At 50.5% G+C, this 18338-nt stretch overlaps 1 protein-coding gene across 1 annotated transcript; it reads right to left on the bottom strand.

Moving 5' to 3' along the window:
• Window positions 1–96: 96 nt before the first annotated feature.
• CUNH1orf216 (chromosome unknown C1orf216 homolog) lies at window positions 97–4887 on the bottom strand. The gene is made up of 3 exons (XM_035019123.1): window positions 4781–4887; window positions 1808–2501; window positions 97–1220 (listed from the first exon to the last, which is right to left on the bottom strand). Exon 2 carries the CDS (start codon window positions 2494–2496, stop codon window positions 1810–1812), a length of 687 nt encoding a protein of 228 aa, XP_034875014.1. The 5' UTR covers window positions 2497–2501; window positions 4781–4887; the 3' UTR covers window positions 97–1220; window positions 1808–1809.
• Between the last annotated feature and the right edge of the window lie 13451 nt (window positions 4888–18338).

Genomic DNA, 18338 nt, shown 5'->3' with positions numbered 1-18338 from the left:
GCTCCCAGCCCAGAACTCTGCTCAAAAGGGCAGCTCACACGGTGTGGAAAAGAGGCCACCAGACAATGGGTAGAATAGAAACACAAACTCAAGAAATGTATTTCTCTGCCCCAGTTTATTCACCCTGGCTTGGCCCAGAGGCCAGGTTCATACTCAACATGCAAGGGCTAGACACAAAAGTCCCCAGGACCATTGCTTCAACCTCACTAATATGCCCTTCACCCACCGTCAGGGATAGAACTCTTTAGAGAGAGGAAGAGCACCCCCATTTCGCAAATAGGGAAACTCAGCGTCATGCCACTGCTCACCCATCAGGATCTTGCATCCTCATGGCTCCCAAAAGCAAAGCACAGAGCTTGGCTACCTTAGTCCTTATTTCTCCCCAGAATTCACCCACTCTCCATTTCACAGAGCCTCTGCTGGAGCCAGTCAACCCCCACTGAAAAGACCATGCAGTGACGGAAGGGGTTATGACCCAGCATCCTGAGAGCTTCCAGAGGCTGGGCTGACACTGCCCCCTGCCCACCCTGGAAAGCCGACTATGGCTCCTCTGGGCCTAGACAGCCTGATTTCAGGAAAACAGACCAACCTACTTGAACATCCAGTGTTGCTAAAGCCAGAAAGGGACAGCAAGTAGAGGCACAGAGAAGAAACTGAGATTTTTTTTTTCCCCAGCAGTCTTGGAGTACCTCATCCATTCCTTGCAAGCGTATAAGTGCACATCTGCTTTCATCAGAAGCTTAAATCAATATGGTCTGCAACCGCTCCTTTGCCGTGGAGAAGCATGGTTTGTTTCCAAGTGATGTTTTAGAATTCCCTTTCTCCTATTCTTCACAAGGTTCTGCCACTGTCATCTTCCCCATCCCCATCTCCCATGTGCCCCAAGGCAGAGTTCAAGTGGGACTTTATCTTCTTCTCTGATCCCACCCCCACCATCCCTGCCGCAGTGTCGATCACCAACCCCAGCTCCCCTCCCTCAGACTCATTCTCTACCAGTCGCCCTGGCAAAACTGTAGCCAAAAAGCCATGGCAGGCCAGAGCAGCCACCACACTTCGTCCACAGCAAATCCACCATCAAGGACAACAGCCTTAGCAGAGCGAAGTCTGAGAGGGGTGATGGGGAGAGGGTGGAGAGGTAGCTGGGAAGTCTCAGGGGAATGGATCAGCCACAACCCTCAGATAAATACTGCAGCCAGCCCTCTCTCCGGAGCAATGGGACCCTGGGGAGAGAAGAAGGCTAGGTTGGCAACGGGTAACACAGCGTGTGGATGCCCCACATAAGCAACTGAATATGTATTTGCATATACCTCCTTGTGAGTCTGCCTGCGAACACACACGCTCCTACTACACACTTCCCATGCCTGCACCTGCACACAAAGGCCTGCACACACAAAGACACATTCATATACACCCACCACAAGCCTACACACTCACTCAAACTCACTCATACACACACACAACTTTTGCATATATATCCTCACTCATGCACACATACGCACATTGTTGGATACCTGTTCGTGCACACATATACAAACTTACTCCCTCTCACATACATGCTGTACACACACATATGTGCACACACATGCTGTACACACACATATGTGCACACACATAGGCCTGCACCTAAGTTAGCTTGTGTGTACATACAGGTCCATGCCTGGACCCATCTGCCTACATATTAGCACGTACATACTCACGTTTGCTTACCTGCACTCATACCAGCAAATAATCATGTACTTACTTGTGCACAACCACACACATGCCTGCAAATATGGACATACACCCCTGCACCCCTGTGGAGGCACACCCTTAGCCCTGCTCCTGGGGCCCGGATGGGGCTGCCCTCTGTTGGAGACAGCGGATAAGCTCCTTTCGGTTGTCCAGGATGGTGTCGAAGCTCTCCTGCAGACGGGTCTGCTGGTCTACCAGCTGCTGCTGCAGGCCCCGGATCCACTGCAGCAGGGCCAGGCGGCGGTACATCACCAAGTGCACGTGGTGCTTCTCCTTTTCCTGCTCTTTGTAGCGCTCCTGAGCCTGCAGCTGCTGCACAGCCTGGGCCACCGAGGGCAGAAGGGCATCTGGAGGGCCCGGGCCTCGAGGGGTCCCACAGGCAGGCTCAGGACTGCTGCTGGGGCTGTCAGTGCTCAGGGAGCTGCTGGCGTAGCCGTTGTCCTCCAGCGGGGAGCACACTGGGCTGGCACCACTCAATTTCTCAAGCTCAGCTCCGGGGATTTCTGCCCCCTCTGGTGGGCTGCGCACCTCCCCCTCGGGGAGCCCAGGGGCCTGGAAGACCTGGTTGTCAGAGGGCAACTCAGAGGAGCTCTGCATCAGGATGGGCTCCACGTGGCCTGGCATCCCATGCCAGTTCTCATTGGCATCTTTGGCACTCGCCATGAAGTTAGAGTTGCTGTCTGGTTGGAGCTCCGGCTGACATACTCCCGGCGGGCCCCCCAGGAACTGGCCACCCTCAGCCACCCCTGGCTGGATGGCGAACATTTGGTCTGTAAAGGGGAAGCAGAAGAATGAGTTAGAGCAGGACGGGGGTTGGGGGGTGGGCTGGGGTGGTGTCCGAAGTCATGGCAACCCAGCTGCTGGGGCAAGGCCGTCTCAGTCCCTTTCCCTCTGGCAACACCTCCTTTGTGGTTCTCCTCCTCTTTCTCTGTTGACTCAGACTCCTGCATAGGGTTTTCTCAGCCCTCTGAGACAGCTTGTCTTCTCGTTCTATGCATGTCTCCCCAGAGGACCTCATCTTCTGCTGTAGCTTTAAGAACCTTCAGGTGTTGGTGACTCTCAGATGTGTCTCCAGCCCAGATCCAAACGCTGTCCAACTCTGCAACCAACCATAGGCTCCCACTCTCCGTTCAGTCACTTCAGCCAGAAACCTACGAGCAGCCCAGACTCCTCACTCAGCTTCCTCCCCCATCTCACTGGCCACCAAATGCTGACAATTCTTCCTCGTAAAAACCTGTGTGTGTATGGACAGACGGCAACCCTCACTTTCACTTGGTTCAGGTCATTTCTTACCCCGATTACTGACGGCCACAGCCTTCTCACTGATCTCCCTGCCTCCAGTTAAAAAGGTAAACTTGATTTGTCACAGCTCTGGGTGGCCTCTCTAAACTGCTGAACCTCCACATGGCCTACAAGGCTGTGCTTCAGCTGGCCCTTGCTCACCCCTCCGGACTGGCCTCTTCCACCCCAAACTGCTCAGAAATCTCCGAAAATACCATCTTTCACCTCACACAATTCCCCTGGCCTGAGGCGCCTGGGTGGCTCAGTCGTTGGGCGTCTGCCTCTGGCTCAGGTCATGATCCCAGGGTCCTGGGATCGAGTCCCACATCGGGCTCCCTGCTCGGCAGGAAGCCTGCTTCTCCCTCTCCCACTCCCCCTGCTTGTGCTCTTGCTCTCGCTGTTTCTCTTTCTGTCAAATAAATAAAATCTTAAAACAACAATTCCCTGGTCTCTAAGCTCCTCCCTTCTCCACCAGCAAATTCCTTTCCAAACTCAAAACCCAGCTCTCATATCCCCCCCTCTGAAGCCTTCCTGATATCCTCCCCCAGCACACAGAACTAAGCACCGTTAACTACGCACTTCCCCTGGGTCCCCACTGCTCCGGTACACACTGCTTTGTCTGTATTTGTTCCTTGGCCTTGGAACATAGCTGATGGTCAGTCGATGTCTCTATGTAGTCGTTTTGGGGTTTGTTTTGGTTTTGGACTATCTTGTGATAGCAGCTTGCACATGTGGCTCCCTGACTAACCGCGGAGTTCTTCCGCATATCCTCGTCATACCCCCGGGGCCAGCACGCAGCCTGGCTCTACGCGGGTGTCAGTACACGGTTGCTGCGGGAGTGATGGGGGAGGGGGACTGCAGTGGGCTACCTATGCTCGGGAAGAGGGAGCCAAGAGTAGCAGGAGGCTACTGCAGGCTGCCCAGGGCTGGAAGACCGGGCTTCAGTTCCCCCCTCGGCCCCAGGGAGCGCCCCCTCCCGCCCCGCCCCCCATTGACAAGCCTCTCTTCGGACCTTGCCCTCTTCCCTCTGCGTCTTCTATCTTGTGCCCCGCCCCTAGCTTGCTCCATCCTGAGGCCCCAGAGGGAGGGCATATCACAGCATTCTTTCCTCCCCAATAACCACCTCTTACCAAAATTAGGATTTGAATCGACAAGGGGTTTCTACTGACCGCATAGTGCTAGGATTAGAAAAACAGGCGATCAGTGAGAGTGAGGGATAGTGTAAGTACAGCAAGCACTAAGAGGTTTTTATAGGGGGCAGGGACCCTCCCTACATTCAGTAGTGGGCAAAAGTCCTGGGGGGTGTAGGGACGGTCCCTTAGTGACCTACACGCTCCCATCCCTCTAAGCAGTCTTGGAGATCTTCCCCGGCCCAACTGTTTTCTCTTTTTCCGAAGCTGGGCGGGGCCACAAGGCAAAGCTCAGACGCGGTGGCTGGGGTCCTAAGGCCCACGGGGTTCTCAGGGATGGTGAAATGGGAACCCAGACACCCCAGGATCAGGCTTCCCCCCAGGCTAATCTGTAGTCGGCCGGGGTCGTGGTTGGGGCGGGTGGGGGCGCTTGTCTCAGTAATGGTGGGGGAGGCGGCCTCCCTTCCTGCCTAGTCCTGCGGGAGGGGACTTCCCCAGGAGACAGAGGATAGAGACCGTCCTTCCCTAAGCTCCCCATAGGAGGCAGCTGGGCGGAGGCTGCGACACCCCACCCCGCCCCCTGGCACCCCCCACCGCCCGCGCTGGGCCCCCAACCCTCCCCTCCGGGCCCGACTCACGGCCTGGACGCGCCCGGCGCGGCGCGGCTGGCTCTGCTCCGGTAGACCCCGTGGCGGGAACTCGTCCCTCGGGGCTGGCGGGGGAGGGGGCGTGTCCCTCGGCCGGGCGTGGGGTGCGGGGCTCCCGGACGGCGCGGCCAGCCCCAGGCCTGGGCTCCGGAGGCGGGCGGCGCCAGCGCGGCGGGGCGGGGCGGCCGGGCCCACGTGGGCCGGTTCGGGGTTCCGCCGAGCCAGCGGCCGGTGCAGCCCGAGCGCCCGAACCGACTCCCCCGCCTCCTGCAGCCTCGACCGACGCCTGCCGGGTCGGGTTTATCTTCTAACTGCATCCACTGGGTCCCTCGGATCGCTTTGCGTCACTGCAGATACTGTGACATTTTCAAAATGAAAATCCGATCATGTCACCAGCCCCTGCTTAAAGCCTTTCAAATGGCTTCCCTCTTGCGGGGTAAATCCTTCAGGCGGCAGCCACAGGGTTCTGAGCCAGCTTCATCCTCTGCCCTCCATCTCTGCAGCTGGGCCTCACGATCCTTTCTGCCATGCGACTTCTGCACACACTGTTCCCTCTACCTGAAATTCTGTTCCCCTTCTCGACTTACTCATATTTCAGCTCTCTTCTCAGATAAACCTTCTCTGACCTCCTAGACCAGGTTCATTTCCCCTTTTGTGTTATCCCAGGGCACTTTGTTCCTTTTCTTCATTGCATCTATCACAATTTGAAATGACATATTCATTTTGTGCTTATTTCATTAAAGTCACTTAATGAAAGCTATGTTTTAAAAGAAGAAAGAAAATCTGCTCTGGGACAGGACTGGGTCTCCTGTCCTGCACCTAGGCCCAGGCACCCTCCTCCCTGCAGGGCAGAGAACCTCTCCATGGTGTCTGTGCAGTGAGCTCTTCTCAGCTTCTACTTACCGAAGCCTGATCCCCCTCACTCCCTTCTTCTTAGGAGGAGATGAGGAGAGTTGGGACTCAGTTTGCAATCAGAGAGAATGGGGTCAGAGTTGGTGCTGACCCTACTGATAAGAAAACACTGGCTGGCGTGAGGGAAGTTAGGGCTTCTTAAATTAAGTTTTTGACTAAGGCAGCCCTAGGAAAGAGACTGGGGCAAATTTAGCCCTCAGGGCACCCACGTGAGATTCTAGGAGGTCCCTTCCATACTCCCTACTTTACCAAGTAAAGCAAGCAACTGGCTACAACCTTTTTCATGTCCTCTCCCATTAAAAACAAAATAAAACTAACAGGGATTCATCTTTGGATCATAATATATTTAAAATACTCTTGTCTTTCCCTCATCTCTTTCTGCTGCTTTTCCCCCCCTCTCCATCTTTTGCTATTTTTTAGACCTCAGCCCCATTTCTACACAGGAGCTGAACCCTAGCTAGTCTTCCTTTTTCTCTTACCCACCTCAAGTTCCCTTTGCCTTTAGCCAGGTGACCAAATGAGGTGACCCAGATCCTCACTCCTAAAGCCACTCTGAGCCTGGGTGGTCTAAAGTTGTGCAGATCTTCCTGTGTCACACAGCTATGTCAGATACTTAGTTGTTCTGTGGACCCAGAGCTGCTCCTCCCCGCCTCTCCTGTGGACCCCATCTCTCCCAGATCTAACCGTGTGGGCCAAAAGGGAGCCTGATGAGTCCAGAGATGGGAACCCCATTCCAGGTGAGTTAGCATCCTTCTCTGGGACTTTCTTTTTTCTTTTTTTTTTTTTTAAGATTTTATTTATTTATTTGACAGAGAGAGACACAGTGAGAGAGGGAACACAAGCAGGGGGAGTAGGAGAGGGAGAAGCAGGCTTCCCGCTGAGCTGGGAGTCCAATGCCGGGCTGGATCCCAGGACCCTGGGATCATGACCTGAGCCGAAGGCAGACGCTTAACGACTGAGCCACCCAGGCACCCCTCTCTGGGACTTTCTGAAATAAAAGGAAGACGAAGCAGGGAAGACATATGGGTAGGGCTGCAGCAATCACATTCCCTGCCAAGTGGAGTCCGTTTGTAGTAGGAGAAAATGATGCTCATGCACGGAAGCAGAGACAAAAGACGGAAGTTCTGGTGATGTTCCAGTCCCTACTTCCTGAGGCCTATTTCTATATCTTCCAATAAGGCCCTTATTTTGCCAAGCCTAACTTGAGTGGAATTTCCTTCACTGGCAATCAAAGAATCCTGATTAATACAAGAGCACAAGGTGGTGACCCAGGGGTCCCTCTCATATACCTCTCAGCCCTCATTAAGGAATAGCAACTCTGTTTCCCCATGGTAGCCATTATCAATCCAGCTTACACAGCGACCTCCTTTGAAATGCAGTGGAATCATCTTAGTGTTCCCTCATTAGAAACATTCCTCCCTAGACGCTGAAACCTGCTGACCTGTAGAGGCTAGAATGGTGGAGACAGGAAGTAAACTCTGGGAGAAAGTCATCAGGTACAATCACATAGCGTGCCACACTTACCTCTGCCACTTCATATGTATTCTGGCCACAGATGACAAAGAATTCTATACTGATTGTTGACTTAGAGCCTCTATTGTACTCTGCAGGGCAGCAGACAGCCTGGCTTAGCTGAGTCATCAGTCGGTCTTTCCTTTGTTCTATTAAGCTAGTTGTTTCTAAATAACATCATCTCTGAGAAGTCAAGTGAATTCCAAGGGCATCAGATTGCAGCCTCTCTTCTCTTAGTCAAGGGTAAAGTTGTGTGGGATGCTCTAGTACTGTATAATTAACCCAGCAAGTGCTCAGACTGTGGTCCTGGGCACTCCATACTTTTCAAAAGCTGGGAGCCTTGAGAACAAAAAGCCCCAGGAAGGCAGGGGCGTCCATGTCTGCATGATCACAGAAAAGCAGATGTACAGAGGTCTGTGATTCATTCACCAGAAGATTCCACAGTCAGGATGCCAAGGAATCAGTCTTTCCAGGTACAGCAGTAAAGTGTCCACCTAGCTACATAGATTTCAGGGACTTAATTGGCAGGGACATAGAAGTCACCAGAGATGGCCAGTAGCAGCCCGGATAGGCTGGGTAGACATCCTGGCAGGCAGACAGATGTCAGAGCCAAGAGAGGCTAGCAGTGAGTAGCCAGATCCAGGCCCTAAGTGCCTAGAGCGTCAGGCAAGGAGACAAGGGAGATGAGAGGTATTTCTACCCCAGGATATAGGACAGGCAAGAGTTCCTCTCCAGGTGGAGGATTTCTCAGTGTCAGTACTCCCAGGAAGAAAGGGGTGGGGGTAGAATCAAGGTGTTTCAACCTCAAAGACTTTGCCCTTTCCTGTCCCTTCACTCACATCCAGCAGAGTGCTCTCCTCATGTCACGTGCTGTGTTGGGGATTCAGAGCAGAATCAGGACTGATGGGGGCCTTGTGTGACTCCCTGTTTAGAAAGGGAAATAGAAAAAAGTGGGTCAAAGGAATGAATACAAAATAGAGTAAGGAAAGCCTTCACAGGCTTTAAAGGATGAATAGAAGCTCCCCAAGAGAAAGCGGGTGAAGGCCGAAGAGACTCTATGTGGTGTGTATGCTCAGAGTGTGGTCAGGGTGACTGGAGCTTGAGGGGAAATGGAGGTAGGAGATGAGGTTAGAGGGTAAAGTTGGCCCAGTTGTGAAAGGCCTTGACCACCATTCCAAGGAGCCTGAGCCTCATCCTGCAGGCAGCAGGAAAATAACTGAGCAAGCCCCCAAAGCTTTCTTATCAGAACAAAGCACAGGCCTCTAGCTCTGGAGGACAAGCTCTATTGCTACCTGCTTTCTTCTCTTTCCCCGAGCTCATAGCACCTGCCAGCTTCCCCACATGGCTTTGGGAACTTAGGCAAATCAAAGCATTTTAAACTTTTCAGAGTAAATAAAGATATTATGCCTTGAACATGGTTAAATAACATTGTAATTGTGAACATTGTTCCTTGGACTCCCAAGACTAGGTACAGCCCTGGAGGACCTTTGGTGTCCCAGAGAGTCCTGAAGGCAGAGTAGAAGGAAAATCATTCCCCAGAATTAGCTCATCCTGGGAAAGAAGGCCTACAAAGCTGGTGACCTGGTTGTTTTGTTCATCCGTTTCTCTGCTGCCTCTTAAAGGTAAAGCGCCACTCTATTCTATCAAGAAATTGCTGTGCTGGGGCACCTGGGTGGCTCAGTTGGTTAAGCATCTGCCAGGTCATGATCCAGGGGTCCTGGGATCGAGTCCCACATCGGGCTCCCTGCTCAGCGGGGAGCCTGCTTCTCCCTCTCCCTCTGCCTGCCTCTCTGCCTACTTGTGCTCTCTATCTCTCTGTCAAATAAATAAATAAAATCTTTAACAAAAAAAGAAAGAAAGAAAGAAAGAAATTGCTGTGCCATCACTTTAGGTAAAACATGTCCATTCCCTGCCCCCGATATGGCTGTTTTCTCAGCTGTAAAATGAGGGGGGGGCGGGTACATCAAACAAAAGTTTTAAAACTTTTTTTTTTTTTAGCCTTGGAATCTTTTATCCGCCCCCCCCCCAAACAAAATCTATGTAGTATACCCAGATGGAGATCTTGTCTCCTCCCTGAACCCTCCACCCTGAATGGCTCCTGAGGAGGCTCCCAGGAAGCTTTTAAAGCTCGGATGGGGCATAATTTCAAATGCCCTGCACCATAAGAACATAGGAGACAAATCCCTCCACTCACCATCCCTGCCTCCCCTTCTGAATGGGGCAAGGAGAAACTGAGGGGGTGTTTTGGAGCTGCTGGGAGAATGAAAGGTAGTATAGACTCTTTCTCTTCAATGCACCCAAGTGGTAAATGGCCTCTTCCAAACCTCTCTTCCACCACGAGACCAGAAAGCCAAATCCAAGGTCCCGGAGGCTGTGGGAAATCCTAGAGCCCACAAGAGAGGGACTGGGCTAGAGAAGCTGATGGGAAGGAGGACTGAGAGAAGGGAGTGCCTGTTCTACCCCCTTCCTAGCAGCTGCCTCTGTGGGCTCCATAATCCCCATGCCCTCTCCGCCACCGCACCCTCTGGCCTCCCACCTCTCCTCCACCCACCCCATTCATCCGTAGGAGGGCGCGGTATCAGCACAGCCTTTCAGGGTCTGACAGGTCCTTTCTGGGTGCCCCCCACATGTAACCACTTAACCCCCGGCACAAAGGGCCTGGCTGAATGGGCTTGGAGCCCGCGGCTCGTGCAGAGGGGGAGGCCTCAATAGGATTTGGGGAGCTGGGTGTATAAACCGCTCTGCTCCAGCAGCCCTCAATGGAGGAGCTGGAGTCGGGGCATGTGCCGAGGGGAGGAGCCCGGCAGCTGCATCCCACCCCTGAACAATGATTTATTCATTCTCCAGGCACACACAGAGAAAACAGGCCCGAGGGAACGTGGCCCCACAAATCGCCCTTGGCCTCAGCTGATTCCCATGGCAATCCCTGCAGCTCAGAGCGCCCCCTCCCACTCCTAATGTATTGCCTCCAGCCCACCCTTCCTCTTCCTGGCCAGCAAGTAGAGTGCAAGATGACAGTCAGGGAGGTCTTTAGTAGCCTGCAGGTGAGGCAGGCTTGCTCTTTGAATTGTCTCCACCCAATCTCAACCTCACTCTCTCTGAAATCTTCCTGGTCAGGTTTTTCTCAAACCATTTCACAGGCAGAGAAACTGATGCAGGAAAAAAAAAAAAAAAAGGCACATCGCTTGACCCATCTCAGGACTGACCCAGGGGAAAGACTGAAAAAGAAGCAGGGTTTGGGGGTTCAGCCTGGAAATAGCCTACAGATAAAGGGCATGCAATAAAGGCTTTCTGGGTGAATTAATGGCTGCTAACAAAAGGTATCCTATTTGTTGTCCACACTCTTTTCCCTAGCCCCCATCCTCCAGCCACATCTGGCTCTGATTCCTGGAACAATCTTAGGGAGAACATTGGGGATTAGGGGAGAGAAGGAAGACAGATAAGTAGAGATGCTAAAACCAGTAGATTAAAAAAAAATGTTTGGGTGGGGGCGCCTGACTGAAGGTAGAGCATGCAGCTCTTGATCTTGGGGTCATGAGTTCAAGCCCCATGTTAGGGGGTAGATTGTACTTAAAATTTTAAAAAAAATCTTTAAAAAAATGTTGGGTGGGTAGGTGGTTTCGAGAAGCTAAATTGTGACAAGAATAAATTTGTTTTTGCCTTCTAGCGTCCACACCTCATGTTACCAGAGCCAGATCAAAAAAAAAAAAAAATCATCATAATAAATAAAACTAAAAATCAATAATGTTAGCAGAACAAGGAGAACCAGATTGAAGTGACCATCCTCAGACTGGCCCCTGGGCCTCCTGGCCTCAAGCTCATAATTACCCTGTCACACAGAAAACAAATCTGTTGTGGGTGTTAAATGTGGAGAGGTGGGAGATCCTGGGCAAAGAGGTTGCCCAGCTCAGGAGGGGGAAGGGAGTTGTAGTAGGAAGACAGATTGGCCTTTGGTGCTGGGGCAGGAGGGGGATGGAGGGGGGTGGTTTGAGACTGACAAAAATTAAAGCCTTGAAAGTTTCAGAAAGTTTTCTTCCATGAGACAGGAGGGTAGACACATGAAGGGAGGTGATCCTGCCTAATACTGAACAGTAACGGTGGCAAGTCGGAGGGAGAAGTCCCCCAGCCCACTTCGCTGAGCCCAGGAGGGCGGGTTGCTATGCTGCTGCTGCCCTCTGGTGGCCAAAAAAAGAGTATCAACACCTCCAGTGCTGGAAACTGCAAAGAAGTCTGTCTCCTTTTCTGTTCTAAAGTCTTGGCCACCAAGACCTGCACATCCCAGGAAGCAGATGCTGAGACAGTTTAGCATGTAGGACACTCATTAAGAAGTGCCCTTGGGGGGGCGCCTGGGTGGCTCAGTCGTTAAGCGTCTGCCTTCGGCTCAGGATCAAGCCCCGCATCGGACTCCCTGCTTGGCGGGAAGCCTGCTTCTCCCTCTCCCACTCCCCCTGCTCATTTTCCCTCTCTCGCTGTGTTTCTCTCTCTGTCAAATAAATAAATAAAATCATCTGTGGAAGGTAGGGGACAGGAGCCGAACTGCCATTCAGACCCCTGATAGTGTCAGCCAGCCCCTCAGGGAACTCTGAAGGTTGGATGGCCCTTCAGATTGTCCCCAAATGAGCTGAGATGGCCAGCCCTTTATACTCCTGTCACTGGATGCGGGCCATGCTGGAAAGGGGCATGACCGCAGACAAGGGGTTCTCTGCTGCAAAGGCAGTCCCCCAAGGGGCTGACCACTGAAAGCTATCTGCAGACAATGCTCCCAGAAACTGGGCCAACCCAGTCTTTCAGGACAGGGCAGTGCATTCCCGCCTACCCCACACATGCCCCACAGATACTCAATTAAACATGTGTTATGTGAGCAGCCAGGTTAGATCATGCCTCAGGCTCCAAGCTCAATGGGGACAGCCTGCAAGTCTGTTATTCAAGCCGCTGATCTTGGGAAATGGTCAAAGGAGCCTTAATGCTCGAACTCACAGATCCATTCATTCAACAAACACTCACTGGGCTTTACTGTGTGCCAGGCTCGGAGGGAGACACTTCACCAATGTTTTTCTTATTTAATCCTCACAACTGTGTGGCTGGTATTAACTTAGATTATTCGCATGAGATCAAGTTATCATGTGGCTTTCGCCATGCAATGACACTTATAAAAAAATGACACAATGGGACAAGTGCTATTGCTGCTGTCAGAGGTCCTTTGGGCCACAAAGGGGTGTCGGCTCTGTTCTGTGTGTGTGCATGCATGTATGTAGAGACAGGGCTCTCTCTCTCTGCTTTTAGCCAGAATATTTCCTCGATCACAGCCGAGAATCATGCCTCCATGGCTTCTGGCTTTAATTCATTTCTACAGAAGCACCGGCTTTAAAAAGTCCTGGTTGTGGGACGCCTGGGTGGCTCAGTCGTTGAGCTTCGGCTCAGGTCGTGATCCTAGGGTCCTGGGATCGAGTCCCGCATGGGGCTCCCTGCTCAGCAGGAAGTCTGCTTCTCCCTCTGTCTGCCACTCCCCCTGCTTATGCAGGCTCTCTCTCTCTCTGACAAATAAATATCTTTAAAAATAAATAAATAAAAATTCCTGGTTGAAGCTACAGGGCTAGCTCCTTCCCTGGATATTTAAAGGGGAAACCATTCTTCATCCCCAGTGCTCTTTGGCCATCTGATCATTAGAAAATCATGAAAGAGTGAGTTCTACCTCTAATGTCTAACTTCCCTATCTGCATGATCATTTGGCGAGAACCCTGAAGGGCAAGAGGTAGAGCTCTGCTCCAAAAACCTCTCTGTATCCTATACTTCTCACTAACCCAACTTTGTAGGAGGTGATAGAGGAAGCTGTCAGCAGCTGTTCCATTATAGCCCTGACCTGTTCTCATCTTTGGCCAATTAAGTCTCCCAGCCATCCTAGCCACCAACGTAAAGATTTTAGTTTTCTTGGGGCGCCTGAGTGGCTCAGTCTTTAAGTGTCTGTCTTCGGCTCAGGTCAGGATCCCAGAGTCCTGGGATCGAGCCTCGCATCGGGCTCTCTGCTCCGTGTGGAGCCTGCTTCTCCCTCTCCCCCTGCTTGTGTTCCCTCTCTCGCTGTGTCTCTCTCTGTCAAATAAATAAATAAAATCTTCAGAAAAAAAAAGACATTTAAAAAAACTGTAAAAAAAAAAGATTTTCATTTTCTCATTTAGATTCCAATCATAAAGAACTTGAAGGAAAAAGAGGCATGTATGTGTGTTGGGGGGGAAGCTTGGATGTCATGGAGCAATTTCTGGGTCTGACTGCAGAGAGACATAAAGTACTCTCAGTATTCCTCACCCCCCCCCCCACACACACACGCCTTTCCTCCTGGGTGCCCAGAACCTAATTTTTCACGTTTGGAAAACCCAGATGATTTTTGCCTGGGTCCATCTGGTTTTCCAAATAACCTGTCTTTTTGATAAATAACATAAGTTAAATTAGACAAGACAAAGAAAGAAAGGGGTGGGCAGTCAGCTTTTTTCCTTCCATCAGCCCCTGAGAGAAAGACAGGGGCTGAAAAACGTACACCATGACTCACTCCCAACCCTGCCCTAGCACTTTCCACCCCTTAGACTTGGTCCTGTGATTCCCCAGCCTGGCCCCTTCATCCCCACAGGCCCCTTCACCCCCACAGGCCTAGCCCACCAGCCATCAAGAATACCAGACTGTGGTGCTTTCTAAAATGAAGGGAAAGAACCCAGGCGTTCAGCCCCAGAGCTTCTTCCAAACACCCTGAGGCTGTAGCTACTTCAAACCCCCTTTTCCCATTATGTATCCCACCGCAGGGAACAACTAGATCAATACACTGAAAATGAAAACCTTTAAGGTGAGAGAAGAGAGGACAGAAAGAGGGGATGGGAAGGACGGGGATAGTACAGACGGACGATACAACTACTAGGGATAGAGATCTGGCACCGGGGTCTCCAAAGGTAAAATCTGAGATGACCCCAGCCGTCCACAAAGCCGTGCTGATTTCCTGAGCTCGCTGCGAGAGTCCAGGTACACGGCCAGCACCCATCCCAACCACCCCCACAGGTCCCAGCACAGAGCCAGCCCATGGGCCATGGGCTGCTGGCTCTGGTAAGGCTTGGCTTCTCCTCCCTACTCAGCCAGACCACAGTGAGCCTGAGCCCCACCCCATCCTCAGCAGCGGGCTAGTGGGCATCAGTGTGGCCTCTTACGTGTGCTCCATCATTTCAGGTTAATTTGTGCCTCTGATCCCAACCACAGCTCTGTGAGCTAAACCCCATTCATTCCACTCGGGCCTCATTTTCCAGATGAGGAAAGCAGGTCAGAGAATGACTTATTCAAGGTCATGCCACTTGTAAGTTGCAGAACAAGGACTTAAGGCTTTAGCTACCACCTCAACTATCCCACACTAGAAAGCTTCTTTGCAAGCAGTTCAGCTCCAAGCTTCTCCCCATTAGCTCTTCCAGGCTTCAAATCAGTCCTTGCTCAGGAGGTATTTATTGAATGATTCTATGTGCCAGGTACGGTGCTTTTCTTTCTTTTCTTTTTTAACATTTTTAAAAAGATTTCATTTTTAAGCGATTTCTATACCTAGTGTTGGGCTCAAACTCACAACCCCGAACCAAGAGTCACACGCTCTATGACTGAGCCACCCAGGCGCCCCTTTCTTTACATTTTTTAACAAAACAGATATGGTCTCTGCTTTTACAAAATTTAGCCTAATGAGGAAGGCAGACCTACACAAACATTAAGGTGGCAAATTGTGATAAAAGGGGGCACCTGGGTGGTTCAGTCGGTTAAGTGCCTGCTTTTGGCTCAGGTCATGATCCCAGAATCCTGGGATCAAACCCCGCATCGGGCTCCCTGCTCAGCGGGAGTCTGCTTCTCCCTCTCCCTCTGTGCTCTCTCTCTCTCTCAAGTAAATAAATAAAATCTTTTTAAAAATTGTGATAAAAGATGCAAAAGAAAAGGAAACTAACAGAGGTAAGCTGATTAAGAAAGGGGTGGTAATGGAAGTTCAATCTAAGCTAACATCTGGAGAATTATACACTAGCCAGACAAAAAAGGAGGGTGGAGAGGAGGCATGCCAGGAAAAGGGGAGAACACTTTGGAAGGCCCTGAGGTTAAGTGTAATGTGGAAGGAGAGTGGACAGGAGGTTGGGAGGCAGAGCTATATAATGGAGAACCTTGTAGGCCATGAGGAGTTTGAAGCTCATTTTGAGTGCAAAGGAAACAATAAAGGTTTTATTTTTTATTTTTAGAAGGGGGGGAGGGGCAGAGGGCGAAGGAGAGAAACTTTTTTTTTTTTTTAAGATTTTATTCATTTGAGGGACGCCTGGGTGGCTCAGTCGTTAGGCATCTCCCGTTGGTTCAGGTCATGATCCCAGGGTCCTGGGATCGAGCCCCACATCGGGCTCCCTGCTCAGCGGGAAGCCTGCTTCTCCCTCTCCCACTCCCCCTGCTTGTGTTCCCTCTCTCGCTGTGTCTCTCTCCATCAAATAAATAAATAAAATCTTTAAAAAAAATTTTTTTTAAAGATTTTATTCCTTTCACAGAGAGAGAGCAAGCACAAACGGGGGGAGAGGCAGAGGAAGAGAGAGAAGCAGGCTCCCTACCGAGCAGTGAGCAGACTTGGGACACCATCCCAGGACCCTGGGACCATGACCTGAGCTGAAGGCAGACGCTTAACGACTGAGCCACCCAGGCGCCCAAGACACTGAAAGGTGTTATATGAGGGAGTGGCATCCTCCAATTTATGTTTATACAAAGGTCACCCTCTGGCTGCTGTGCATAGATTAGATGGAAAGCAAGCAAAAATATTTTAGGAGAGGAGAGATCAGGAGGCTGTCGCAGTCCGCTGGCAGGAAATTATGGAAGCTTGGATTAGGGCACTGGCTATGGAGCTGGGAGACCGCTGAGTCAAGATGCAATGTGGAAGTTGAAATGCCAGGTCTCAGAGAGTGTTTGATTACCGAAGTAAGGAAGGAGGTGTCAAGGATGCCCTTACAGAGGTGCCTGGCTGGCTCAGTCAGTGTAGCGGGTGACTCTTGATCTCGGGGTTGTGAGTTCAAGCCCCGCATTGGGCTTAAAATATAAAAGAAATATTTAAAAAATAAAATAAAAAGAAAAATATTTTTAAAAAGAGAGAATGGTCATATAAATTAAGTCATGGAGATGTAATATACAGCATGGTGACTGTAGTTAATAATATGGTATCGCATACTACAAAGTTGCCAAGAGAATAGATCATAAAAGTTCTTATCACAAGAAAAAAAATGCGTAAGTAGCCATGTGTGATCATAGATGTTAATTAACTAGACTTACTGAGGTGATCATTTCACAATATATACAAATACCAAGTCCCATTATAATGTACACCTTAAACTAATATATTTTTTGTTACAATTACAACAAAAAAGAAAATCCTTTCGACTCAGATTTGAAGGAATGATAAAATGAAATAAAATCTTCATAACTTAAAAAAAAAAAAATTATGCCCTTCAGGTTTCCCGCCTGAACGACTGGGTATATGAGGTACTTATTTTTTTTTTAAGATTTTATTTATTTATTTGAGAGAGAGAGAATGAGAGACAGAGAGCACGAGAGGGAAGAGGGTCAGAGGGAGAAGCAGACCCCCTGCTGAGCAGGGAGCCCGACACGGGACTCGATTCCAGGACTCCGGGATCATGACCTGAGCCGAAGGCAGTCGCTTAACCAACTGAGCCACCCAGGAGCCCTATATGAGGTACTTTTACTGAAATGAGAAACACTGGAGGAAGGAGCAGGTTTTTAGAAGGAAGGAAGATCGTATTATTTTTTTTAGAGTAAGCTCTGGGCCCAACATGAGGCTTGGATTCACAACCCCAAAATCAAGAGTCACTCGCTCCACTGACTGCACCAGCCAGGCTCCCCGGGGAATATCACATTTTTAAGATGCTTTTTAAGGGGCACCTGGGTGGCTGTCGTTAAGTGTCTGCCTTCGGCTCAGGTCACGATCCCAGGGTCCTGGGATCGAGCCCCACATCGGGCTCCCTGCTCGGCAGGAAGCCTGCTTCTCCCTCTCCCACTCCCCCTGCTTGTGTTCCCTCTCTCGCTGTGTCTGTCAAATAAATAAATTAAAAAAAAAAAAAAGATGCTTTTTAAGATCACACATTTGAGATGCTTATGAGACAATGGGCCTTTAAGTTGTCCACAAAACGTGATACAGTTGTGACAGGAGTGATTTCTCAGGCTTGCTGCGTAGCACTTGACATAATGCATTCACGTTCGTTTTCCAACGTAAGCCTCACAACTCTGAGACAGGCATGAATGACGATCCTCATTTTATAGCTCTCGATGGAGGCTCTGAAAGGTGTGGTATTATTCATTCAACCTTTACTAGGCAACACTACATTCCAGGCCACATGTCATGGAGTGAGAAGGGCATTTGGCTGGCTCAGTCCGTAGAGCGAGCAACTCCTGATCTCGGGGTTGTGAGTTAGAGCCCCACAGTGGGTGTAGAGATTACTTAAAAATAAAATCTCTATGAATAAAAGAAAAAAAGAGAAGAATACAAGGTAGAAGATAGAACACTGTCTCAAGTATGATGTGATCAGATACCATGACACTCCTCCCTATCGTTAGGTGAACAAATCAAGACAGGAAGCCCTATGAGTCATTAAACAAGTAGAGGACATAAAGACCAAAAATGTCCAGTCTGAACCATTAGAAATTCTCGAAGGGCACAGTTTGTGGAGAAGCAGTTGAGATGAGGGATTGCAAGGGAGCTGAGCAGCTTGTCCCCATGGCGCTTTAGTGAACAGAACCTGGCACTTTATGCAAGAGGCCCTAGAACAGTCTGTAGTTTGTACAACTGTGGACTGAATTAACGAGATCAGAGACCTGTTCGCATGAAGTAAAACCATGTGTCCCTACCCCACGGTGTGGAACCAGGTGACAGGGCTGACACTGAGCATATCTCTCTCACAGATGCACAGGCTCTTACCCCTCCAGGGAGGAGTTCCAAGCTAGCGGAGCGGAGTCCCAGCACGAGCTGTAGCAGCCGGCCCTGGGGCCTGTTTCATTAAAACATTGCTGAAGCTCATGGCTCAATGTTTGGGGCAGAGGCATCTGGGTCAGGAGGCAACTCTCCACTGCAATCCTGTTAGCCAGG

This window comes from Mirounga leonina, unplaced genomic scaffold, assembly GCF_011800145.1.
Source record: "Mirounga leonina isolate KUSES-001 unplaced genomic scaffold, KU_Mleo_1.0 Mir_173, whole genome shotgun sequence".
In the NCBI taxonomy this organism is placed as follows: domain Eukaryota; kingdom Metazoa; phylum Chordata; class Mammalia; order Carnivora; family Phocidae; genus Mirounga; species Mirounga leonina.
The sequence above is the reverse complement of the archived record's forward strand: the minus strand, read 5'-3'. Positions and strand labels throughout refer to the sequence as shown.

Coding starts and splice junctions, on each gene's coding strand:
- CUNH1orf216 (XM_035019123.1), bottom strand. CDS start 2,496: ATGTTCGCCATCCAGCCAGGGGTGGCTGAGGGTGGCCAGTTCCTGGGG.